The sequence below is a fragment of the Nycticebus coucang genome, chromosome 14, assembly GCF_027406575.1.
Source record: "Nycticebus coucang isolate mNycCou1 chromosome 14, mNycCou1.pri, whole genome shotgun sequence".
Classification (NCBI taxonomy): domain Eukaryota; kingdom Metazoa; phylum Chordata; class Mammalia; order Primates; family Lorisidae; genus Nycticebus; species Nycticebus coucang.
This window is the reverse complement of record NC_069793.1, coordinates 12487793-12514041: the sequence shown is the minus strand read 5'-3', so window position 1 is coordinate 12514041 and position 26249 is coordinate 12487793. Positions and strand designations below refer to the sequence as shown.

At 38.0% G+C, this 26249-nt stretch overlaps 1 protein-coding gene across 1 annotated transcript in view; it reads left to right on the top strand.

Moving 5' to 3' along the window:
- The window catches only part of MS4A13 (membrane spanning 4-domains A13), a 103800-nt gene extending 80163 nt beyond the window's left edge, over positions 1–23637 (top strand). Inside the window, exon 5 of the mRNA XM_053559778.1 lies at positions 23347–23637. Within this exon, the coding sequence (XP_053415753.1) occupies positions 23347–23637 (291 nt within the window). The remainder of the gene's footprint in view (positions 1–23346) is intronic.
- The last annotated feature ends 2612 nt before the right edge of the window (positions 23638–26249 follow it).

Below are 26249 nucleotides of genomic sequence, written 5' to 3'. Positions count from 1 at the left end.
ATTTACAATAGCAATTTAGATAAACATATGCTTTATCCAGTAATGTGGGTTTCTGAAAATTACTGAAAATTACTTAAATACTTCATTTTAAAGATTGGATTACATTGATATTCTACAATTTACTAAATAATAATGTTGGATGTTTAATTTATAAAATGAGTTAATGAACATTTTAATTTAGTTGCCTTTCTTTAAAGGAGATTTGTTTCAAAAAAAATAAATTAGTTGAAATCACTGCACAATTTACAATAGCAATTTAGATAAACATATGCTTTATCCAGTAATGTGGGTTTCAGAATTCAGTAGTTTAAGTTTTCATAATTATTTTCCAATTCATATTATATAGAAAGAAATTTATTAGTTCAAATGTAGACAAAGACATAAATAAAAGAAACAGATCTTCTCCACAGCAACATCATATGGCTTATCACCTCTCTGACCTCAAATATGAACAAAATGCAATTATGCGGCACTACACATGTGCATCAGCTGAAGTACATAGCCTGACTTGAATGTGGTCTGAAAACACAGTCAGTGACTTCAGCAATGGAGTTCCCTGCCATCTTCAAGATAAAATTCCGTCTAGCTAGATAGCACTTGTCTTTCCAACAAAATTTCCAACCACTCCCCTTCTTGCACTCCAAAATGAACCATAGAAAATGCCTGAAACATTAGCTTTCTAGTACTATGAAATGGTTTGACTATGGATTTGCATATACAGTTGACAGCTTTCTACATTCTATTCACATTTAACATGTACTTATTTGTCTTTGTCAACAGTGTGAGGACTCCTTGAATGCAGAGACAATTTCTTTTCTGCCTTTTTATCTACTAACATAAAGAACAGAATGAAGGGTAGAGAATAGGCATTCAACAAATCATTTATCAATAAAGAAATATACGTATGCATGCTATATTGGAAGTTTTATCATCTTAAAAATTTTTCTGTCTGAGATCATGAAAATTTGAAGTTCTGACAGGCTTTTAATGATTTAACTATTCCAAAAAGATCAAGATGTATATTAATCTTATAACTGAATATTTTTGGCAGTCATGCACATGAGTAGCTTACAATGACTACATGATTCTTTTTATCTATTTCAGATGGCCTATACTCTATGTACAAATGTTGTAAGTGCCTGTATTTCAAGTATTGGTATTTCTTTATTAGCATTTGAGCTTCTGATATTTTCTACAAATACAGATCCTGTTCAATGGCCACATGTAAGTATCAAGTTTCTATAGAATTTCATCACAATTTTAGAATTATGTATTGAATTCTTTGGTAAATGATGAGAGTATTAAAGTACTATGCAAAAGTCATGGACATGACCCTCATCATTAGTTTACTCTTTAGTATATGTACCTACTACAAATGCAGATCAAACTAGACATTACCATCCGAAACCTGGGGCAACCAAAAACCTCAAGTAACCAAATGGAAGGTATTATAAATATTAATGGATGTATTTTGAGTGATGAAGCATTATATTTGATATTTTTCTGATGGGTAGTTCTTTCCAGGTACCTAAATCTCTGAGGCCAGTTCTCCCAGGGCTTAAAAGATCGAGTTTTTTACAGCAAGGTTTGGTCTGCAAAGAAGGAAATGGCATCCCTGTGTATTAAATACCCATGATACTCGGGGATTTATGTTCAATATCAGGGCTGTAGCCTATACACATATGTAATTAAAAATGCACATGTACTCAGTTTTATAGGAATATGACTATGTAGGTATTTATACCTTGCCTGTTTTGAGTCTGCCCATCTGTCAGGAGGTCTGTATTAGTTGAAGTGTGTCCATGTTTGGATTTTAGTATCTATATTTCTATGCCTGTTGGACCCTGGACATATGTGCACTTATCTATTAACATATGTTTGTTGGTGTGGACAGAAGGGGCTAGGAGGACAAGAAGATTGAAGTGAGAGTTAAGTTGTATAGAAAGTGAAGCCACAGGTGCAAAAGTCTTCTCTAGGATTCCTGTCTTTCTGATCTATCCCATCTACCCAGAGCTTGACAGAGGGCCTTTGACCAAAACCTAGAACCAAATTTGTTTGAATTGAGCCTATTGGAAGTTGCTTATTTTCAAGTTCCTAGCCTAATTAAGTAAGCTCTACTTATTTCAACTTCCAAACTCTTGGCCAATTAGCTAGTTCCAATGCATACGTTTGTTTATATTTTGCTAGATTTTTCTTTTTTTTTTTTTTTTTTTTTTTTATTGTTGGGGATTCATTGAGGGTACAATAAGCCAGTTACACTGAGCTAGATTTTTCTTAATTCGCTGCAGCTCTGAAAATGATTTTACAGTGAGTGTGATGGCAAACTTTCTCAAGTAATGATTTATGTCTCTGATTCAATGAAGGAAAAAGTTTAGAAATGCTAAGCTACTCAGGGTCACATTGCTAGTCATTTTCTGAGCATTTATTCTAATCAAGAATAGTCTAAATTCTATTTTATTTCACCACACAAAACTGAATCTTTACAAAAATCAATACAGTGGCACATCAAGGGACTATTTTGTTGCTATAAGAAATGCTAATATTTTCTGATGCATAATCCAATGGATCCCTTAAATGATATTTTAAGCAAACATAATGATACTACATATTGTTTAAAACTATATTTGTAGAAAATGACATATTTTATTGGACTAAACTATAATTATGGTCCTATTTTCCATATTTTCCCAATTCATCTCTTGAACAACCAATGCTCATATTAGTAGGAAATCCAGGATCTTTCTCTTAAAGTCCCTTTCCTATTGATCCTCTCAAACATTAAAACACATGGGAGCCAAAAATTCAACATTGACTCTAAACTATTAGTTTATAGAGTCCTGGAACATCTCAGCAATTCATCAGCATGCCCATAATTTCCACTGTCATGATTCAGTTATTATTGCTAAACAAATGGTGTCATTATTGAACACTGATCTGAATATCCCATGGTGGCCTTGTCACAAAAGTACTTTGTATACTGAAGAGTCTTGTGATTCCAATATTACTGATTCTGCATTCTTATTCCCAACCCAACTATTCTGTAGTAGGTTATGGGTCTACTGGGGTTTATAGCCAGAGGCACAATTCCAGGAGGAAACAGCCTACTCCCAGAACTCATAACCCCTTGTATTAAGCCTAGGTTATAAATCCAAACCTTCTCTTCTTTCACTTTGAGTTCCACTTTAAAGTGTCTTCCTAACAATGGGGCAGATTTTGTAAATATCTCCATTAAATAAGTTCTATAATACTGAACCTCAAGAGTGCCTCGATTCCATCTTCTTCGGAGGTGCCTTGACCTCAGTCAAAATTTGCTGATCTTATTCACAACAACAAACAGAAAAACTCAATGATTCTCACTATCTATTTGGCAGAAATTCATTAGTTTATCCTCATCTTTAATAATTATCATTTATTATCATTATGATCAAAAATTACATGGACTTTATGGCCACCCTGTATACCAAAAATGTTACTATTAAGGGTAGTAAACATAGTGAAGAGTTTTCTCTTCTATTTTTCTTCTTCCTGAAATTTTATGATACCTTTATTATTTTAAAAGTATTAACATACAAATATCTAAAGGAATGTACATTTTCTTTTTGAATACAGAAGAGTGGTCAAATACTTTCAGAGTATTTGCTCATGTTAAGCGTCTTGGAGCTCACTGTGGCAGCTACAGTGACCAACTGGGTATATGAAGCAAAAGCTAGAGGATAAAAAAGATGCAGTGAGTATCCCATTACTCCCTTGGTGAATCAGAAGATATTGGCTTCCATTATGAACCCTATTTGAAGAACTACGGTTTTGATAAGAAGTAATATAAGTAAGTGCCATCTCTAAGCTGTGATTGGAGATAGTTGAAAACACTCTGCACTATTGTTCATTATATGGATAAAGACCATACAGTTGAAAATAAATAATTTCCCCATATAAATGTTTAGTGTTACAGAATATTTTAATATCCACACTCTTGAGAGAGAATAAGGTAGAAGATATTTGATTTTGTGGCTCAAGGCTGTTTAATTTAACAGCTATTTCCCTAGAAACAAAAAGCCTTGTAGAGATTGTTATCAGGCACAGGGATATGGGAATGTTGAAGCCTTAAACTCTTAATTCTCAAAATCTTAGAGAACAAGTTGAATATCAAGGTATAGCAACTTTAGTGTCTTCAGAAACCAAGATTTGGGGGTAACAGAAGAGTTAGAAAAGATGGTAAAAATGTTGCAGGAAATGATGAATTGAAACCAACAGACTCTTGCACCAAGACTATAGAGGAAGGAATTTTTAATTGCTGGTGGGAACTTTGTGGCCTCAAGGTGTAAAATGCTGAGCCCACCGAGTCCAAAACTCTTTTATACTTTTTCAGCTCAGTTACAATTACAGAGTTATAGTTAAGGATGTCAGGGAAAAGTTTTTAGCTAGCAGGCAAAAAATCATAAAGAATTAATGATTATATTTCTCAAGAAACCAGAGTGCTGTTATTTGTTACATAGTCCCTTTCAAGGTTATATCTACTTAGCGTTTCTTGTAAAGTTCTTTCTTATCTTTGGAGACTGGGTTCTTCTGCAGCTCTCTGCTGCATTCTAAGGACCATCAAGAAGTTCAAGATTTATTTCTCCTTCCTCATGAATGAAATCTCATCCCATTCATCATCTGTAACTATGGTTACTTAAGGATAACACTGAGCCATGAATACTTCGCCTGCATTCTCTTTTATCACAATTGTAGAGACTATTTTTTTTTTTGAGCAATTGAACAAAGATAGGTAATGGGCAAGGCAAAAGTAAACATCCTCCAATCACAACAAGAAAACTTATGATCATAGTTTTAAGTCCTCATAGTTTAGAAAACCATCCACCAAATAAAGAATCGGGGATTCTAAGAAGAGAACTAAAATAGCTCATGTACCTGTACAAGTGTGTAAGGTATGTACTTGTACAGGTACACGAGCTATTTTAGTTCTCTTCTTAGCTATATCTTCAGTTACTTGTCCTCCATCATCAATCTCTAAGCAGCAGTTCGTTAAATTGAATTTTCTACACACTCCTCCTTCGGCTGCCGGAAGATAGTCTAGGGCTAATTGGTTGTGATAAATATAGCATTTCTCATTTGGGTCTCTTTGTGGGCTATTAGGGTTAAGCCTTTGCTGGTCTCATTTGTTATTATTTCTAATACTGCTTGTAATTGGATAATCCAATTTCATATATATATGGGTGTGTATATATACATACACACACACATATGTGTATGTGTCTGTGTGTGTGTGTGTTTTCTGTATTCCCACGACCCATCCTCAGCCCATGTGGATTATTCACTGGGGAGGCCATTTATTGGCCCTCCAATCTCCTATTACCATATCACATTTTTGTCTTTCCAGTTCAGATGCATAAACTGGAAAACCTAACAATTCTCCAGTCTCTACGGGCAGTAGGAAGAAGGAAGATTTGATCATACCTATTGTACAATTCCCATACCATCCATCAGGAAGCTTAAAGTAGACCCGGTATCCACAGATCCAGTGGAGACCAGGTGGAGCTGCCCATTTGATGCCCAGCTCCAGATAGTCCCAAGCCACTTTAAGTTCTGGGAATCTATTCAGGGGGGTTAGTGCAGTTATGTTTTTGGTCCACCAGATAGTGCTATTAGTGCTTTCATTATCACATTATTCATGGCTTCCCCATCGGGATGGTGAAATTGCTTCCTTCTCTAGCTAAACAGTATTGACCTATGATAGACGTTTTTAGTGTCCAAAGCTTGCCCTGACTATGTGCTTAGAGTGAGTGACATTAGGAGTAGGATCCTAACGGAAACCACTTCTCTAGTTTCCCAGGGCCTTTGCTGCTCATTGTGCCACCACAAACAAAGCAAGATGTTATATATAAAGATTGAGCAATATTTTCTGCCAGGCAAAAGAGTATATTTTTAGTTTTAGGAGGAAGGTCTGGAGCAGACCATTGTAGAAAGCCTGGTACATAGGCTTTGAGTTTCTTCTGAATATTTTACTTTTAATTGTTATACCTGTGATAGGGTCCCTTCCTTGTACATTTATTCCTAACATAGGGTCAGAAGGGTTGGTTATATTTAGTATCCTTACAGAGGAAGGAGGTTTTCTGTCTGAGTAATAAGTTCCTGCTATACATGGGGAAAGGGCTTTTTCTTTTATTAAATATACTGGATTGTTGTCATTGGGATTAATCCATGTGGCCTAAATTATGCATGATCAGTACATACATCCTGCCCAGGTGCCTAATCTGTGACCTATGTACTAATCTTCTTTAGTATATTGTTTTTCCCAGGATGGGAACATACATGTTCCTGGAAAGGTTACATTATTGAAGACTTGACATGCATCAAAAATTAGTAATACTTGCTTAGGTATCCCTTCAGTTATGACTTGGGCTATTATCTTTTTCAGGATATCAGTATACCACATAGCAAATTCAGTCTGCTCTGGGGGTTGAGAAGGATTGTAACAAACAGCAGACCCATTAAGGAGAGCACATACCTGATACTGAGTTTCGTTATATATGCAAGTCCCCTTCAGGCTTTCCTGTACATTCATGATAAAAGTTAAAACAATAATACAGTTTTTATAGTTTGTCCAGTTTGGGTTACCTCTTGGATGCATTTTTCACAACCTTCATCATGTCTTAAAACTAAGATTAAAGAAGTAAGGTGAAAAAGTCCAAGGTAAAGAATCCCATCCTACACTGCTGCTGGTACTAGCAAAAGAGAAGCATTCCATAATGACTGTAAGGGGCCGGTAATGCCATAAGATCTTAGTCTGTTTAAAGGAGCCTGACTTTCCTCTAGTGTTGCCCTTGGCCTTGGATACCACCTTTGTCTGACAGGTTTTTCCCCTCTCTTTAGTTCCACATATGCAGGTTCTTGGTTTATAGCCAGTCCAGGGGGGTTGTCCTCTGCCCATACTCTAAGCCACTTAGCAATTGACTCAGACTCTAAGTTTTCTTTTTTCTGGCCTCATGAATAATCTCCATTTTTCTTCCTAGAGCATAATTACAGTTAACAATGGACATGAAGTAGGAACCTTGAGATCAACAGTTCCCTTTTCAATAAATGTTATCAAGACCTTTAGTTTACTTCCTAATTAGGGTAATGGGCAGTCTGGCATAGAGAAACTGATGAGTTACTTGATGTCCTCCAGTGGTGCAGGTTCTAGGTAGGCAGAAAGGTCGGTGGCTATAATTCCAGTTCCCCCCATTACATCTATGTTCTGGGAGAAGAGAGGAACTACAGTCTTAGTCTACTAAAAAGTACTCTTGCCCCCCACTTTCATTCTAACCATAGGCTGGGGAGAGGGGGTCACCGTCAGTTGTCTTTTCACTAGATGGCAGTGGGGGGGCATTAGGCTCTACTTCCTCCCTTTTAGCAGCTAACAGACATTCACTCTTCCAGTGGGCTCCTTCTCTGTAGATGGCAGACTGGTCTCTCTGCAGTTGAAAGGGGGGTGGGGGGTCACCTGGTGTTCCTCATCCTTGTCCTCTGCCTCTATAGCTGCTCTTCCTCATTCCCCCATTGCTGCTGCTAGGAGGTTAACTTTACATTTCAACTGCCTGGTTTCTTCCTTTCGTGCCTCCCTCTTAGAAGTAGCATCCCTATTTACAAACACTCTGTGCTACAGAAAGTAACTGAGTTACGGTCATACCATCAAACCCTTCTTGTTTCTGAAGTTTTTGCCATAGGTCTCCTACACTTTGGCTTACAAAAGCCACGTGTACCATGCTCAGGCTCTCCGGGTCAAAGGGAGTGTATATGCACAGTGCCTTGCATAAGCGTTCATAAAATTGTCCTGGACTTTCCCCTTTTCTGTGCAAAACTTTATACACTCTATGACAGTTAGTGGCCTTTTGGGCCCCCCTTTGTAACCCTTGCCAAATTACATCTCAGTATCTGGTCACTCTCTGCATTCCTTGGGGTCCCACTGAGGGTCCTCACCAGGCAGATGAGCCCATGCATACTCCCGTGGGTTCTGATAATCTAACAGGGCATTTTGCTCCAACCATTTTGTTGCCACTTGCAATACCCACCTGTTCCCATCAATACTGAATAAATACATTAAGAGCTGATGGCAATCTGCCCGTGTCGGATTATGGATTTGAATTATGATATGCATGAGCTCTACCACTGCTTGGGGCTTTTCTGTATAAAAAGGTGTGTTGTTTTTCCAGCTTAATAAGTCAGTAGAGGTGAATGGTTAGTACACCATTACCCTCCTTTCTTGCCAATGCCCATCCTCATCTGGTCTGGCATATGGGGTTACTTGGAGCCACATTTGTATGCCAGGCTAAGGTCTCAATCTGGTAGCTAGTGGAGAAGTTTTAGGTGGATTAGGCTGACCAACAGTGCCCCTACTGCACCCTTTTCATGTCCATCAGGCTTTCCTGATGGTTGCCAGGCTCTGAGGAACTGATGGGTTGTCTCTCATTGTCTGGAATATAGGGTGGTGGCCTTATCTGTACTTCAGGTGGGTCTTCTGTATTGGAATCCACTAGCACTTTCCCTTTTAATTTGTCACCAGGTCTTTTGGTCTTTTGTTCCTCTGCTTTGGCTACCATAACAATTGCCACTTGTCCTCTCAACCACAGAGGTGGCTCTAACACTAGTGTCAGCCAAGTGTCTATGTATGGGAACTGGTCAGGATGTCCAGGCTTACTAGTCACTATTCTCCATACCTTCTTTACTAGACTTACATCTAAACTCCCTTCCAATGGCCAGCCCATTCCAAAGGATGGACATTCTAGCTCACAAACCTTTCTCAGCCTTTCAGAGGTCATAGTAACGCCATAGTCCCCTACAAAGCCTTTCTTAAAATTTTGAATCATCAACCCTAGGGGACTGCATGACCCATCCTTCTGGTGCAGACAAATGAGGGGAGGGGTTGGAAGATTTCTCAGATGCCTGCCTGCCCGCACCTTAGCTAAAGTGCCCCTGTACAAGCCCCAGGCCCGATTGCCACTGTGCAGCAAGTCACCATTATGCTTTATGACATCTCCACAGAACCGCAGGTTAGGGCCCACTCAAGTTCCGTAACTGTAGTAGTCATGGAGCCATACAAATAGTCGCTTGCTCTCTTACACACCACTTATTCACAGAGGCTAAACAATTCCTCCTAATTCCTTCCGCCTCTCTTACTGAGGCTCTTGCCTCAAGGAGATCAATTCCTTTTTGTCCCTTTTACTGAGGCTCCTGCCTCAAGGAAGCGATCAAACTCCTTTTCCACTCTTAGAAGTGGGCTTTACTAGTAGTATACCCTTTTTAATCCAGTTCTCCTAACCCAAGTCCAGAGGCATGCTTTCCTGGTGTTTCCCCTGTACGTTCGTTCCTCTGTTGGTGAGTGGCCACCAGAGGACCACTGTGGGGACCACCCCACTGCTCCACTGGGGCTTCCTTTTGTGTAACCAAAAATGGGAGCACTCTGAGGAAATGGAATCAGTTGGGGGCACCAGAGAATACCCCTACAGGGTGCTACACCCAGCATGGGGAAGCCCCCAGAATCTCTCAGTCCTAATCCGCCTGCTCAATTCCCAGTCAGGAAACCAGAAATGTTGCAGGAAATGATGAATTGAAACCAACAGACTCTTGCACTAAGACTATAGAGGAAGGAAATTTTTTTTTTAATGTTGGGATTCATTGAAGGTATAAGAAACCAGGTTACACTGATTGCATTGGTTAGGTAAAGTCCCTCTTACAATTGTTTTTAATTGCTAGCAGGAGCTCAGTGGCCTCAAGGTGTAAAACACTGGGCCCACAGGAGTCATTCTCACAAAACTCTTTTAATACCTGCCTACACTTATCAGTACTGAATAAGCACATTCAGAGCTGGTGGCAATCTGCCCATGTAGGATTGTGGGTTTAAAATATGATATGCATGAGCACTACCACTGCTTGTAGCTTTTCTGTATAAGAAGGTGTATTGTTTTTCAAGTTTAATAAATCAGTAGAGGTGAATGGTTGGTACACCATTACCCTCCTTTCTTCCCAATGCCCATCTGGACTGGCATATTACAGTTACAGAGTGACAGCTACAGATGGTAAGTCATGAGAAAAGTATTTAGCTAGCAGGCAAACAATCATAAAGAGTTGATGATTATATTTCTCAAGAAACCAGAGTGCTTTATTTGTTACATAGTCTCATTCAAGGTTATTTCTACTTAGTGTTTCTTGTAAAGTTCTTTCTTATCTTTGGAGGCTGTGTTGTTCTGCAGCTGTCTGCTGCATTCTCAGGACCACAAAGAAGTATAAGATTTCTTTTTCCTTCTTCAAAAACTTTTTTCAATAAAGCTAAGTTCCTACTTTCTCCACACCAACTGCTTCATGTCTAAAGGTAAACTTTATCTCCAATTGACCAAAATGTAACTAAATCAGAGGACTTGGGTGAAAGGTATGCCTGCCTTTATCTCCAAGTGCCCACTCACCAGGCTTGGAGATCGAGGAGATCATAAGAACAACTCAGAAGGAGCAGAAGTCCAAAGTTAACACGAAGGAGAGAGTGGCTTGTCCCTACATCCTGGACCAGATATGCAGGGAGTTTTAGGAAAATGTAGCTGCCTCTCCATTTCACCACTTCCTAGTCTCACAAATTTGAGCCTTTGAGCTGGCTTCTTACCTATGCCATAATCTCTTAAGCTGCTATTTTGTCCCTTGACTTTTCCAACTATACTTTACAGTTCCTCTATGGAAAACTTGGTTTTCCTACATACCTACAGCTTGGTTAACCACCTAGAAAATTACAACAGTCCTGCTGAATCTTTATCTTAGACCTTTCTACTGAGCTGTAGGTTCATATTTCTAATTCTTTCTAGAGATTTTGGCCCATGTGATTCCAAAGCACCTCAAACAAAATATACCTAAGCCTGAATTAATCATCTCACTCACACGGTCATTTGTGTGTCTCTTTTCTATTTAACAGCACCACCACCCACCTGACTGCCTTGGCTGGGGAGCCAAGAGACACCGCAAAATTGAAACAATCCGACGATCCTTTTTATAAAATTTCCTAAATATACTCTGCTCTGTGGTTTTCTTCATTTCTCATGATGAAAGTTTACACAAGCAACTTAAGGCAGGAGAGCCTGATATCCTAGCACAATATTTATTTCTGTAATAATTTATCCCCACTCTACTTTCTTAATTCCATTTCCCACCACTCACTTCCACAAACACTGTGCTCCAGGCTTACCAATTTACTTACCATTTCATAAATATGCCTTGTTTAGTTCCCCATCTGAATATATAGATAGCTTTGCTTGAATAATCTTTATTTGTTAATTAGCCTGATAAAATTAATTAGGAAGAAAGAAGAAATTATTGAACTAATTTTCCCTTGGATTTCTCACTAACTTTTGACACTCAGAGGCTGGAATATCTTTCTTACATCTTTATTTGTACTGCAAAAGTCATTTCTTTCTAAAAACATGTGTTAGATGTTATCCCAGAGGAATTAAGGTATTGAAAATACCTTGATGTCTGGATCACTGATTACTTTTCAATGAAATTTCTTAAAGTACTAAAAGGAGGAGAGGGCAAGTTCCACCTAAAGGCATATAAACTGTGATAATCTAGAAAAAATTATAGTTCTAGTTAAAAGGAAAGTAAACAAACAAAAAAACACATCAAACACACACACACTCGTGCACATATCTCATTCTTAATTCTCTGAATTAAGTAAAAAGAGAAAGAACATGAATTGCACATTTAAGAACACATAGGTTTCTAATCAATCCTTGTCTTGGAGACTGTATTTTTATATAGCACTGCATTTAGATTTCAACCTAAAGAAACAAAAAGAAGTAGGGAAGTAAGGGAGAAAGTGATGGAAGTGGGAAAAGGAAATTTAAAATCATCAAAGGTACGTGGTTTGATTTAAAAATATCAGTGATGGCTCAGCGCTCATAGTCAGTGGTTAGGATGCCAGCCACGAGCACTGGGGCTGATGGGTTCAACCCCAGCCAGGGCCTGCTAAAAAACAATGACAACAATAACAAAAAAATAGTCAGGCATTGCAGCGGGCACCTGTAGTCTCAGCTACTTGAAAGGCTGAGACAAAAGAATTGCTTGAGCCCAAGAGTTTGAGGTTGCTGTGAGTTACGATGTCAAAGCACTCTACCCAGGGCAAACACAGTGAGACTCAGTCTCAAAAAAAATAAACAAATAAATAAAATAAAAAATAAAAATATCATAAGAATATTCCTATCAGAATTCTTTCTGAAATGTTGCCCCAAACCCTATAGTTCTTTATTTTAGAGTGTATTAATGATCAATTTGTTAACTTATCTCAGGTTCATGGCAGAAGAGGATCCTTTTCCTACATATTAAGGAACCATCAGGACCTCACTCAAGGAAGAAAGTTTAGTGGTGAAAGAAGAACTTCATTTGTTCAAGAGGCTTCTTGAAAAATGTAATTTAATTACATCCATCTCACTACTTTCTTTCGCCTATCTCATTAATAAAAATTTAAATTGATGAACATGGTTACTCATTTATGTGTGGAGAACTAAGCATAAATTATAAACTGTCCTATTGCCTGTGAAGGTCTTTTCACAGATTAGCTCTAAATATTATTTCTAATTCTTTCTTACTGGATATTGTTAAAATAGGCCTACTTACTTATAATAAAGAAGATATATTACAGTCAGCTGCATCCTTTTTATTATCAAGACTACATAAATTAAAAAAAAAAAAGACTACATAAATGAGGGGGTACTAAATTTTAGTTTTTCAGGAAGTTCAGATCTTTTTATGTAGTTTTACTCTATGGCTTATCACACTCTGAAGTTTTTAAATACCTTAGGTAAATTATTTTGTTAGAGATGTTTTGTTGTCTGTAAACATGCTTCTTATGATTTTAAATATTCTTTGATCTCCATACCCCACTCCTACTTCCTTCCCTCTATGAGCAACCATTCCACTGTGCGAAACAAATATTTAATTTGTAAGCATCCCCAGAGAATGTATGGCATTCTATCGTAGGCAGGTATTTGTTGTAATTCATGAAGATCATACACACGCATACATGCACACATTCAGTTCTCCTCTCAACGGTATGTTGTTAAGATCCATCCATGTTGCTATCATCTATCAATTGATTTTTTAAATGCTGCCTAATAGCCCATGGCATGTAGCCAACATATTTATACATTCTCTCTTCCAGGAATGGACCTCTAGTTTGCCTTATCTTGCTTCCTTAAATAATTTCCTTGGGAAATGAATTCAGCAGTGGTAGATCTGTCCTACATATGTATATGCCATTTGTTTATAAAGAGCAAAAATTTTCACCATTTAGAAAAGTCTTGTGTGGCAGGAGCTTCATTTTGTGCACTTTTGTCTCAATCTCATCTGTATACTTTCGGTCTCTTTGGGATTAACTGATCCTGGTCCACCAACATGTTGCTTCTCCTTTTCCAATGTGGCGAGGGAATTTTTTATTTATTTATTTTTTGGGGGGGCCATTTCTTGAATTAGAGTTCATGTGAGGAATAAACAGCATCTGTTCATTCTATCTTCATAAACTAGAAACCACAACTGTGAGAGAAACTTGAGTACTGGTATGGGTTGAGAGCAAATATAGCATAGGAAGAAGATTTAAATATATTTGAAGAAATAAATAAGTGATGGAAGAAGATTGAGGACAGGAACAAATATATATTTTAGAACAATTGAAGGATGACTAATTCTTAGCAAGTAATAAAATAATGAATAATTAGTTTTTGTGTAAATACATATATTGGGGAAGGATAGAAAAGAACATAAGGGACTTTGTTTTTCTTTTGAAAAATGGAACAAGGCAGTCGGTTAAGAGTGGTGGGTAGGAGTTAATAAAATATCTTTTTGGATTAAGAGTTATCAAGAATCAAAAACAGCAATGACCAAATTATAGTCAAGGAGTTAGTTAGAAGCACAAATGACACTGAGATTTTGGACAGCGTATTTGCTATGATGCTTGTCCATGTGACTGTGAGGTTTTCCTATAGTATTTCACATCCAGAGGTGGGATACAAGGTAGAAAACTTGAATTTGTGGTTTTTAATATGATAATGAGCTATCTGTGGGATACAGGCTGAATGAGGAAGAGTGTGATGCCAAAAATCTTGAAAGTAATGTCCACCAATAATCTGAAACAGGACTAATAACACAAGTGCCTTTGTAGGATCTAGAAAAAAGCACTTCTTCCAAAAGGACAGATTGCTCAATGACAACCCATCTGGGAAAATGAATTAGAAGGAGAGTCCTCCTCTGTATAGTACATATAATTAAAAACTGATGCCCCTTACTCCTGGTTGGTCAAATCAACACCAAAAAAAGTCTGCTTTGCAAGTAAAGACCAGGTGGGACTCCAGCCCCAATCCTTGCCCCTACTGACATGCACCTTTGCACAAGATCGCAGCTTTAGAGCTTGACCTAGTTTAACACAATAGTTCTAGATAGGAAGTGGTATGATATTTGGAGCTGGAGAGTTATTTTTGATCACAGAACAGGATATTAAAGTTAAAAGAGAAAACCCACACAAAAGCATAGAAATTAAACAACCTTATGCTGAATGACAGTTGGGTGCAAGAAGAGATAAAAGAGGAAATCATTCACTTCCTTGAGCATAACAGCAATGAAGACACAAACTAGCAAAACCTGTCGGAAACAGCAAAAGCGGTCCTAAGAGGAAAATTTATCACTTTAGATGCCTACATCTGATAAACAGAAAGAGAGCACATCAACAAACTCACAAGCCATGTTATGGAATTGGAAAAAGAAGAACAATCTAATCTGACAATCCCCTAAATCAGGGATTAATGAAATTGAAAACAAAAAATCATTCAGAAAATTAACAAAACATTGATTTTTTGAAAAAATAAATAAAATAGGTAAACCTTTGGCCAGAATAACTAGAAATAGACAAGTAAAATCTCTAGTAATCTCAATCAGAAATGATAAAGGGGAAATAACAGTTGTTACAGTGATACAAGAGATTATCTCTGAATAATATAAGAAACTCTATGCCCAGAAATTTGACAATGTGAAGAAAATGGATCAATATGTGGAATCACACCCTCTCCCTAGACTTAGCCAAGAGGAAATAGATCTCCCGATCAATTTCAAGCACTGAGATCAAAGAAAAAATAAAAAATCCCCCAACAAAAAAATGTCCTTGTCTGGATGGCTTCACACCAGAATTCTATCAAACCTTCAAAGAAGAGCTTATTCCTATACTTCAGAAATTTTTCCAAAAAGTTGAGGAGGAAGGAATCTTCCCCAATGTGTTCTACAAAGCAAACATCATCCTTTAATATACACAAGTCCATAAACATTATTCACCAAATCAACAGAAGCAAAAACAAAGATCATAGGATCCTCTGAATGGATGCAGAAGAAGCTTTCCATAAAATCCGGCATCCTTTTGTAATTAGAACACCGAAGAGTATAGGCATGGGCAGTACCTGTGGCTCAAAGGGGTAGGGCACCATATGCTGGAGGTGGCGGAATCAAACCCATCCCTGGCCAAAAACTGCAAAAAAAAAAAAAAAAAAGAAGAAGAAGAAGAGTATAGGCATAGGAGGCACATTTCTTGAACTGATGGAAGCTACCTATGACAAACCCACAGCTAATATTTTACTGAATGGAGTAAAACTGACAGCTTTTCCTCTTAGAACTGGAACCAGACAAGGTTGTCCTCTGTCACCATTACTATTCAACATAGTGCTGGAAGTTCTAGCCAATACAATTAGGCAAGACAAGGAAATAAAGGGCATCCACATGGGAGCAGAGGAGGTCAAACTCTCCCTCTTTTGCTGATGATATGATCTTGTACTTAGAGAACTCCAAAGACTCAACCACAAGACTCCTGGAAGTCATCAAAAAATACAGTTATGTCTCAGGATATAAAATCAGTGTAATTGCCTTTGAATAGACCAATAACAGCCAAGAAGAGAGACTAATTAAGGACATAACTCCCTTCACAATAGCTTCAAAGAAAATGAAATACCTAGGAATATACCTAACAAAGGAGGTGCAGGACCTCTATAAAGAAAATTATGAAACCCTAAGAAAAGAAATAGCAGAAGATATTAACAAATGGAAGAACATACCAGGCTTAAGTCTGGGAAGAATCAACATTGTTAAAATGTCTATACTACCCAGAGCAATCCACAGATTCAATGCCATTCCTATTAAAATACCAACATCGTACTTTCAAGACTTGGAAAAAAATAATTCTTTGTATGTGTGAAACTTAGTAAATGTAGAATGTAAATATCTTAACACAATAACTAAGAAAACGCCGGGAAGGCTATGTTAACCAGTGTGATGAAAATGTGTCAAATGGTCTATAAAACCAGTGTATGGTGCCCCATGATCGCATTAATGTACACAGCTATGATTTAATAAAAAATAAGAATAATAATAATTCTTTGTTTTGCATGGAACCAGAAAAACTCCATATAACTAAGGCAGTTCTTAGTAATAAAAACAATGCCAGGGGCATCAGCATACCAGACTTTAGGCTGCACTACAAGGCTGTAGTGATCAAAACAGCATGGTATTGACACAAAAATATTTTCCATAGACACTTGCAACCAAATAGAAAACTAGGAGATGAAACTAACCTAATCTTTGATAAACCAAACAAGAACATACACTGGGGAAAAGAATCCCTATTCAATAAACAGTGCTGAGAGAACTGGATATCCACATGTAAAAGACTGAAACTGGACCTTTCTTAACTAACAAAAATTGATTCAGGATGAATAAAATATTTAAATTTAAAGCATGAAACGATAAAAATCCTCAAGGAAAGCATGGGGAAAACACTTGAAGATATATCAGGCTGGGAAAAGACTTTATGAAGAAGACTTCTGTAGCAATTGCAAAAACAACAAAAATAAACAAATGGGACTTAATTAGACTGAAAAGCTTCTGTACAACTAAGGAGACAACAACCAAAGCAAATAGACAACCTACACAGTGAGAAAGGATATTTGCATATTTTGAATAAGACAAAAGCTTGGCTGGGATCTACAGAGAACTCAAATTAATCCACATGAAAAAAGCCAACAATCCCTTATATCAATGGGCAAGAGTCATGAATAGAACCTTCTCTAAAGAAGACAGATGAATGACTAACAAACATGAAAAAATGCTCATTGTTCCTAATTATTGGAGAAATGCAAATGCAAACCACCCTGAGATATCATCTAACCCCAGTGAGAATGGCCCACATCACAAAGTCTCAAAACTGCACATGCTGGTGAGGATGAGGAGAGAGGGGAACACTTTTACACTGCTGGTGGGACTGCAAACTAATACAACCTTTTTGGAAGGGAGTATGGAGAACCCGCAATAAACTCAAACTAGACCTCCCATTTGATCCTGCAATCCCATTACCTGGGCATCTACCCAGAAGGAAATAACAATCCTTTTATTATAGGGACACTTGTACTAGACTGTTTATTGCAGCTCAATTTACAATCACCAAAATGTGGAAACAGCCTAAATGCCCATCAACCCAGGAATGGATTACCAAGCTGCAGTATATGTATACCATGGTAAACTATTCAGCCATTAAAAAAGATGGAGACTTTACATCTTTTGTATTAACCTGGAGGGAAGTGGGACACATTATTCTTAGTAAAGCATCACAAGAATGGAGAAGCAAAAATCCTATGTACTCGATTCTGATATGAGGACAATTAATGACCTAGTACACAGTAGGGGGTGGGGGGAAGGGACAGCAGAGAGAGGGAAGGAGGGAGAGGTATTGGGGGTCACAGTGTGTGACACACCTTTTGGGGGCAGGACAGAATTATAAGAGGGATTTTACCTAGCAAATGCAGTCAATGTAACCTGGTTCAAAAAACTAAAAAAAAGAAGAAAAAAATCTATTAGGACTTAATTTATGGCCTAATATAGGTTCTATCCTGGAAAATGTCCCAGAGGCACTGAGAAGAACATGTTTGCTGTTGTTGTTTAGGAGAGTGGTCTGTATATGTCTGTCTGATCTAGTTGGTTTATTGTATTATTTAAGTCCTTTATTTTCTCACTTATTTGTCCATTATTGAAAGTGAGATATTAAACTCTCAACAATTATTGTAGAAATGTATTTCTCTGTTCAATTATATAATTTTTTTGCTTCATAAAAAAATTTATTTATTTATTAAATTAAAAGAGAATCAGCTACAAATGATCAAAAACCATAGGGTAGTTCTCTCATTCATTCATATGTTTACCAAAAACTATTCATTGGAAGCCTACTATGCAGGCATAATTCCATACCAGGAATAATTCTCACTTCTGAGAACAGACATAAACGAACAAACAAACAAAAAGACCCTGTCTTCCCTCGTGGAGTTTACATTCTAAAGAGAGGAAGTCAGTGACACTATATGGATCACACACTGGTCAACAAACATTAACATATTAAAACAGAAAAGGCTAATCCTGCCCCACACACACAGAAAAAAGAAAAAATCTACCTTTGGAGTGTGTTCATTTTTCTAAAATTTCATAAGGAAAGAGAAAAAGTCAAACAGTTTTCTTTTTTATAACAGTTTTGTCAAGATATAATTCACACATAAAATACACCTATTTAAAGCATATAGTTCAGTGGTTTTTAGTGTACTCACAGAGTTGTGCAAACACTACTCTAATTTTGAATACAAACCTATTAGCAGTCATTCTTTTTCCTCACTCACTCACCCCATTGGTAACGAACCACTAGTACCTACTTTCTGACTTTATGGGTTTACCTGTTAGAGCCTTTTCATATGAATGTCTCTTGTGAGTGGTTTCTTTCATTTAGTGTAATGCTGTCAAGGCTTGTCCATGTTGTAGCATAAACTAGATCTTTGTTCTGTTTCACTGTCAATTGATATTACATTATCAATTTGGTCATACCAAATGTTGTTTATTCATTCATTAGTTGATAGGCACTTTGGAGCTATCAGTTGAATAAATGCTGCCATAAACATTTGTGTACAAGTTTTTGTGTGGATGTGTGTTTTCAATTCTTTTGGATATACACCTAGGAGTGAAATTGCTGGGAATTTTGTGTCTAACATTTTAACAAACCACCTGTTTTCCAAAGTAGCTACACAACTTTACATTTCCACCATCAATGTTTATGAGTTCCAACTTTTCAGCACCCTCACCAACACTTTTTATTTGTCTTTTTAATTATAGTATGTGCATGAAGTGGTATCTCAAAATGAGTTTAATTTACATTTGCCTAATAACTAATGAGATGGAGCATCTTTTCCTGAGCTTGTTGGTCATTTATATACATGGCTCATTTTGAAAGTTTTGACACACACGAAACTGAAGAAATACAAAATCCATGTCAATGGAAACCAAGGAAGCTCTCTGAGCAGCACCATTACAGCTGAGCAAGCTGAAACTTATACAGATGAATCAGAAAGGACATTGTCGACTGTGTTTCTTGGAAGTGAAATAATGGACCACAAGAGTCTGTCTCAAAACTGTGGTAGCGACCCACATATATTCTTTAGGGAAATGTCATTTTTAGAATTATATTCTCCTAAGGAATTTTAAAACTCATTGGTGATTTTTACTTAGATCAATATCATTAAGAATCAGACAGTGGCAGTTTTCTCAATGTAATCATTTCTTCTTAATTTATTGTCTGATATTTTTCTGAAAAGAATAAAACTTCGTGGGTGGCACCTGTGGCTCAAAGGATAGGGCATGGGCCCCATATACTGGGGGTGGTGGGTTCAAGCCCATCCCCAGCCAAAACTGCAAAAAAAAAAAAAAAAAACTTCACTTGAGGGATTATACTTACTACAAAAATAGTTTACATAAGAAAGGCAAAGGGGAAGCAGATAGGACCTTCGAAAATGTGCCCCTCCATATAAGAAATGAGAACATTGAGGGGAAAAAACTTCAAAATCAACTTGTCAGAATCCTGGAATTTAACCAAAGGCTTGCAACAATCTGAAAGAAGTGTTTTCTCAGGAAAAATTACTTTTGGTAACAGCAGTGAGCTTCGTGGTGTTTTAATTTGCCCTGTTCTCATCCCCTTTTCTCACTTTCTTGGTAGTCTTTGTAACTAGCAGCCTCCGAAAGATGGGAACTATGAAAGCAAGCAGCCTGGCATCCACAGAGGGGGTTTAGAACTCCCACAAAAGTCCTCCCACAGGATAATGGTCACTATTTGACCTCACTGGCAACCCCCCTTTCACAGGATACCTTCAGTGGTAACATAGTTGCAGTGACCAGAGACTTAGATTCAATTCCATTTGAGTATGGGGAAAACCTTCACACAATGGACAGGTTCAAACAAGCCCAGAGTGTGTGGATTAAAATAAATGCCTACCTCTTCAAAAAAAAAAAATAAATAAATGCCTACCTCTTCAATACCTAAAGATTGATGAACATACACGAGCATCACAAACATCCAGGAAGACATGACCTAAAGAATTAAATAAGGTAACAGTGATCAATCCCAGAGTGATAGACAGGGGACCCTTCAGACAAAGAATTCAAAATATCTATCCTGAAGAAGTTCAGTAAGTTTCAAGGCAACATAGATGAATTCAAAAACCTAACAGATTGGAATAATTTAAAAAGCAGAAAATTTAGACCTTATAAATTTAATTGAAAAACTGAGAAAATGCATCAGAGTCTTTCAACAGCAGAATTGACCAAGCAGATGAAAGAATTAGTGAGCTTGGAGACAGGCTATTCAAAAACACACAGTCAGAAGGGAAAAAAGAAAAAGTAAGAATGAAGCATGCCTATGAAAACTAAAAAATAGTCTCAAAAGAGAAGATCTAAGAGTTATTGGCCTTAAAGAGGAGATAGAGATGGGGGTAGAAAGTTTATTCAAAGAAATAGTAAGAGAGAACTTTCCAAACCTAGAGAACAATATCAATATTCAGATACAAGGTCATGTAACATCAAGAAGATTTAACCCAAACAAGGCTACCTCAAGTCATTTCATAATGAAGCTCCCAAAAGTCATAAAGAAAGGTCCTATTGTACCCTCAATGATTCCCCAACAATAAAAAAAAAGGCTTGTTTTATATTGGAGTTGCCACAAGCATTAAAAGTAATATTTTATAATGTAAGAAAACTTACATACTTAACTTTTTTACAAGATAGTTACTTCATTTCGTGTGTTTATTTGCTCTTTTCAAACTATTCATTCATTATAGTTTTGATTTTGCATTTGGACCCAAGCATCAAATTTAGGAGTGTGACATTGATTTTTTAGTAGTTGTTTTCATTTCATATTTTGAGTTTAATTAATTTCTCATTCATTTCTTAAAGTTCAAAGAATATGACCCAAATTGTATTGTCTCTTTCTTTAGATATATTCTTTGTGCTTAATCCATAGTTATCACTTTTGAGGGTTTTCTGTATGCATGTCAAGGAGGTTATATGTCATGCATGTAGAAGAGGAAATTTAATATGTACCGTATAATTATTAAATAAACTTATTAATTAAAAAAAAGAAAGGTCCTAGGGAGGCAAGAGAATACACACACACACACACATTTCCATATAAAAGAACTCCAATACACCTGGCAGAAGAGTGGAAACCTTAAATTCCAGGACAGAGTAGCATGACATGCTCAAACACTGCAGGACAAAAACTAAACCCTAGAACATTATGTCCTGTAAAAATGTCCTTCAAATATGAAGGAAATATAAAGACTTTCCCAGACAAAGAAAAGCTGAGAGAATTCATCAATACCAGATGTACAAAGAAATGCTAAAAGGAGTTCTTCAATCTGATAGAAAAGGCCATTAGTGACCCATAAGAAGTCATGTGAAGGTGTACAACTCACTGGTAATGGTAAGTACGCAAACACAGAATACTCTATTACTGTAAGTGTGATGTATAAATCACTCCTAAATTGGTTAGGAAGACTAAAAGACAAATCTACCAAAAATGCCAACTTTCTGAGAGCTCCTATAAAAAAACAGGGATGGAAACAACAAAAAGTTAAAAATGGGATGTAGTTTTTTTATTTATGTACTTATTTATATATTTATTTTATTAAATCATAGCCGTGTACATTAATGCAATCAGGGGGTACAATGTGCTGGTTTTATATACAATTTGAAATATTTTCATCAAACTGGTTAACATAGCCTTTGTGGCATTTTCTTAGTTGCAGGGTCTTCTTGGTTTGTTTTTTGTTTGTTTTGTTTTTGGCAAGGCCAGGTTCAAACTCAGATCTATGTGTATATGACTTAATAAAATAAATAAATAAAAATTTTAAAAAATCTTTTGCCCATTTTTTTAAAAATGGGAGGATGGAGTGAAAGGGTAGAATTTGCTAGATTTCTCTTTGCTATTTTAATCATATTATTTTCTACATGTTTGACATTTTCCATAGTAAAAAGTTGAACAAAAAAAGAAGCCTTCCTTTGCCTGGCACCTCCCTCATAAGTAAAGCCCAAGTCCTAACGAGACCCTATGTGATCTGGCTCCCCATCACCTCTCTGCTCTCTCCTGAACTCCCTGCCAGCAATATCCTCCTCCTTGAACACCAGCGAGGCTCCTGCTGTCATTTCTGTGCCAGGCATCTTTTCTTTCCCAAGTATCTACAAGGTTCTCTCCTTCACCTTTTCTTTGATCACACATCCTCTTGGCAGTAAGGACTTTTCTGAGTGTTCTCATTGAAATTCCCATCCACCCCACCTCCCTACCACACTTCTTCTCCTTGGCTCTTACTACTCTTACCAGACTACCAGTTTTCCTTATGGATCTTGTTTATTACTGGTTTCCCCCTTCTTCACATAAGCCCCCCAAAGGCAAGGTCTTTCATCTGTTTTCTTTACTGCCCTATCCCCAGCATTGAGAACAACGATTGGCACGTGCTGACACTTAATGAAAATTTACTGAATTAATTAACTGACAAAACACCAAACATAAAGGGGTTCAACAAACACTATGCCCATTTCATAATTAGCCATCTGATGCAAATACTTTCACAATTAAGACCAGACCTGGCAATCATTCCTTTCCACCATGTGCTGGGGACAGCTGTTAAAATGAGTATGAAAGGTAAACTGTCAGATTCAGCATGAGGGACACAAAGTTGTAGCAGAGGAATATGTTGGTAAAACAACGTTAATTCTCGAAGTTCCGTAGCATGAGCGTGTGAAGTATAGTACCTGAGCACATACCGCCACTCTACAAAAGAATAAACTGAAGACCAAAGAAGTTAAGTGCAGCTCTGTACCCTCCGCATCTTGTGGAAGAGTCCGACAAGGACGCTTCTTCCCAGCGGGACGCCTCTGTGGTTAGCGACCCGCAGGCCCCAGGATCAGTGGTGTCAAACACATCCTGCTCTCCTTGGGTGTGCCCAGGTTCAAGGACAGAGTACCACAAGGACACAGCCAGTGAGCCGGTGCGTCTTTTTCAGCCCAACTACCCAGCCTTTTTTCTCCCGGAAGCGCCGGAACTTCGCCGCACCTTCGCCGCACCTCGGGGTTAGCCGGGTGTCCTTGCACAGCGCTGCCCTGGGCCACAAGCGGGCGTTGGAACCCCTCGTGGGCAGGATGAGGGGCCAGACCCAGGAAGCAGCGCCCACCAGCGGGCTGGGGGCCCAAACTGAGGGCGCTGCCTGCGGGATCACAGCCCCCACCCCCCAGCCCTGAGCTCAGGGCATGACATGAGTGTAGGGAACCTTGGCCAGATTTCCGCTAAGGACTCAGACCGAGTTCAGCTGAGGTCAAGGTTGCCAGGCCCTGGCACCCTGCGCCTCCCTCGCCCTGGGTTCGGACACAGCTAGGAATGTTTTACTAGTAACAACAGTTGAGCGGAGACGATCCATGCACATCTCAGGCTTTTCAGGAAAATTCAGACGTTAGGTGGCTCACCTGGCATTACTTGGGAGAATCTTCCATCATTTTAGGTAAGTAAACACCGGCGGGGGAGTCGGCCTTGAGAGCTGCAGCACCGTTACATACCAAGGACTAAAGTTCTCAGCATCCGCCCAACTTGAGCTCCCATCTGAATGAAAGCAGTTTGTTTTCTCCTTTCGTTCTTACGCTGCAAATCGCTATAGGATATCCTCCTGAGACTGAGTAGCTGTTTTGTAAGATCACTGTTTATCACCTTAAGATGTTTCTCCAGGGTCCCTAAAGTGGATTTTATGTGTTCAAATAGGCTCGATTTTAAGTCACTCCATTCCAGACTTACCATCCAAATCTGATGAAAACTTACCTGTAGTTTAAGCTTGCTCTTTAGGACCGTAGTAATAATAGTACAATTACAATCTACCAGACATTTACCTAATTTCTTTCCCTAGTAATACTAAATTCATGAAGGTTGTGCAGCCATGGTGGTCTCATCTAAATTTCAAAAATGTATCAGACAGCTTTGGGACCCAGATAGAAGCCTGCAGCAGGGACAGAGCCAACCTGAAGTTCCCACTATTTCAATGCCTAATGGAGCCACAGAGGTGGAGCCAATCCTGACTTGCTGGAATCCTAGAGCCACCAGCACACAGCCCCAGCTTGGGACAGCTGGTGGCATGAAACTCCAACCTGTGAGAGCTGGTGCATGGGCTGAGCCCAGCAAAGCCATAGGGGGCTAGGCTACCCAAGGTTTTAGGAACCAATTCCATTGTGTCCATGAGGCAGGACATGGAATCAAGCAACAGGATTATTATGGAGCTTTAAGATTAATGTTGTTTACCCTACTGAGTTTTGGACTGGCTTAGGACCCAGTACTCCTTTCTTCTCACTGCTTCTACCTTTTGGAACAAAAATGTCTACCCTATGCCTGTCCCACCATTGTTTTTTGGAAGCACAAAACTTGTTTAATTTCACAGACTCACAGCTGGAGGCAAATTTGCCTCAGGATGAATTGTGCCTTGAATTTCACCCATATATGATTTAGATGAGACTCTGAACTTTGGACTTTTGATGAATGTTGCAGCGTGAATTGTGATTTGGGGAGGGGAGGAGCCTATTAGGATGGAATGAGTGGATTTTGTGCATGAGAAGGACATATGTTTGGGAGAAGCATAGGGGTAGTTCTAAGGTTGAAAGTTTGTACCCTTCCAAAATCATGCTGAAATTTAACTGCCATTGTAACGATATTAAGAGATAGGCCCTTCAAGAGGCAATTAGGCCAGAAGTTCTCTTCCCTCATGAATGAATTAATGCAGTTATCAGAGGAGTGGGTTTGTTGTCACAAAGTGGACTCCATATAAAAGGACAACAATAGCCCTGTTTTGCCTCTCTTATCTCTCATCCTTTCTTCACCTTTCCACTATGGGATGAAAGAACATGAAGGTCCTTACCAGATGCCACCACCTTGATCTTGGACTTCCCAGGCTCCAAAAGCATGAGCCTATAAATTTCTGTTCATTATCAAGTACTCAGGTGGTGGCATTCTGTTATAGCAGCACAAAATGAGCTAAGACAGCTTGCCTGATTGGCTTAATATATGATGTATCCTAGAGGATATTTCATGTTCACCAGAGAAGAGTGTGTATTCTGCTGCTGTTGGATGGAATGTTTTGTATTTATCTGTTAGGTCTGTGTGATCTAAACTTAGCTCAACTACAATGTTTCCTTAATTATATGCTATCTGGATGATCTAACTGTTGCTGAAATTGGGATATTGAAATCATCTACTATTATTGCATTACAGTCTCCCTTTCCCCTTCATATTTGTTAAAATTTGCTACGTTTTATATACACACACACACACACACTTTTTACATATAGTATGCACATAACATTCCACAGGTGTGGGTATGTGTTGATATACACACGGTAGCCATATATATGATGCTGCAATGTTAGGTGCATGTATTTTTACAATTGTTGTGCCTGCTTGATGAATTGATCACTTTATCATCACATTATGACCTCATTTGTCTCTTTTTACAGTTTTTTACTTAAAGTTTGTTTTGTCAGATATGTTAACTACTCATGCTCTGGTTTCCATTTGCATGGAATACTTTTTTTTTGTCCCTTAACTTTTAGTCTACATGTGTCTTTCAAGGTCAAGTATCTAATAGGCAGCATTTAGTTGGGTCTTACTCGTTTATCCATTCAGCCATTCCATGTTTTAATTGGAGAATTTTAGCTATTTGCATCACATTTAAGGTACTTTTTGACAGATAAGGACTTAGGATTACCATTTTGGTAACTAGTCACTGACTGTTTTATAGTTCCTTTGTTCTTTTCTTCCAGTCTTGTTATCATCCTTGTAAACTCCTCCTGCAATGAATTTTTGAGGATTCTCTCTCATT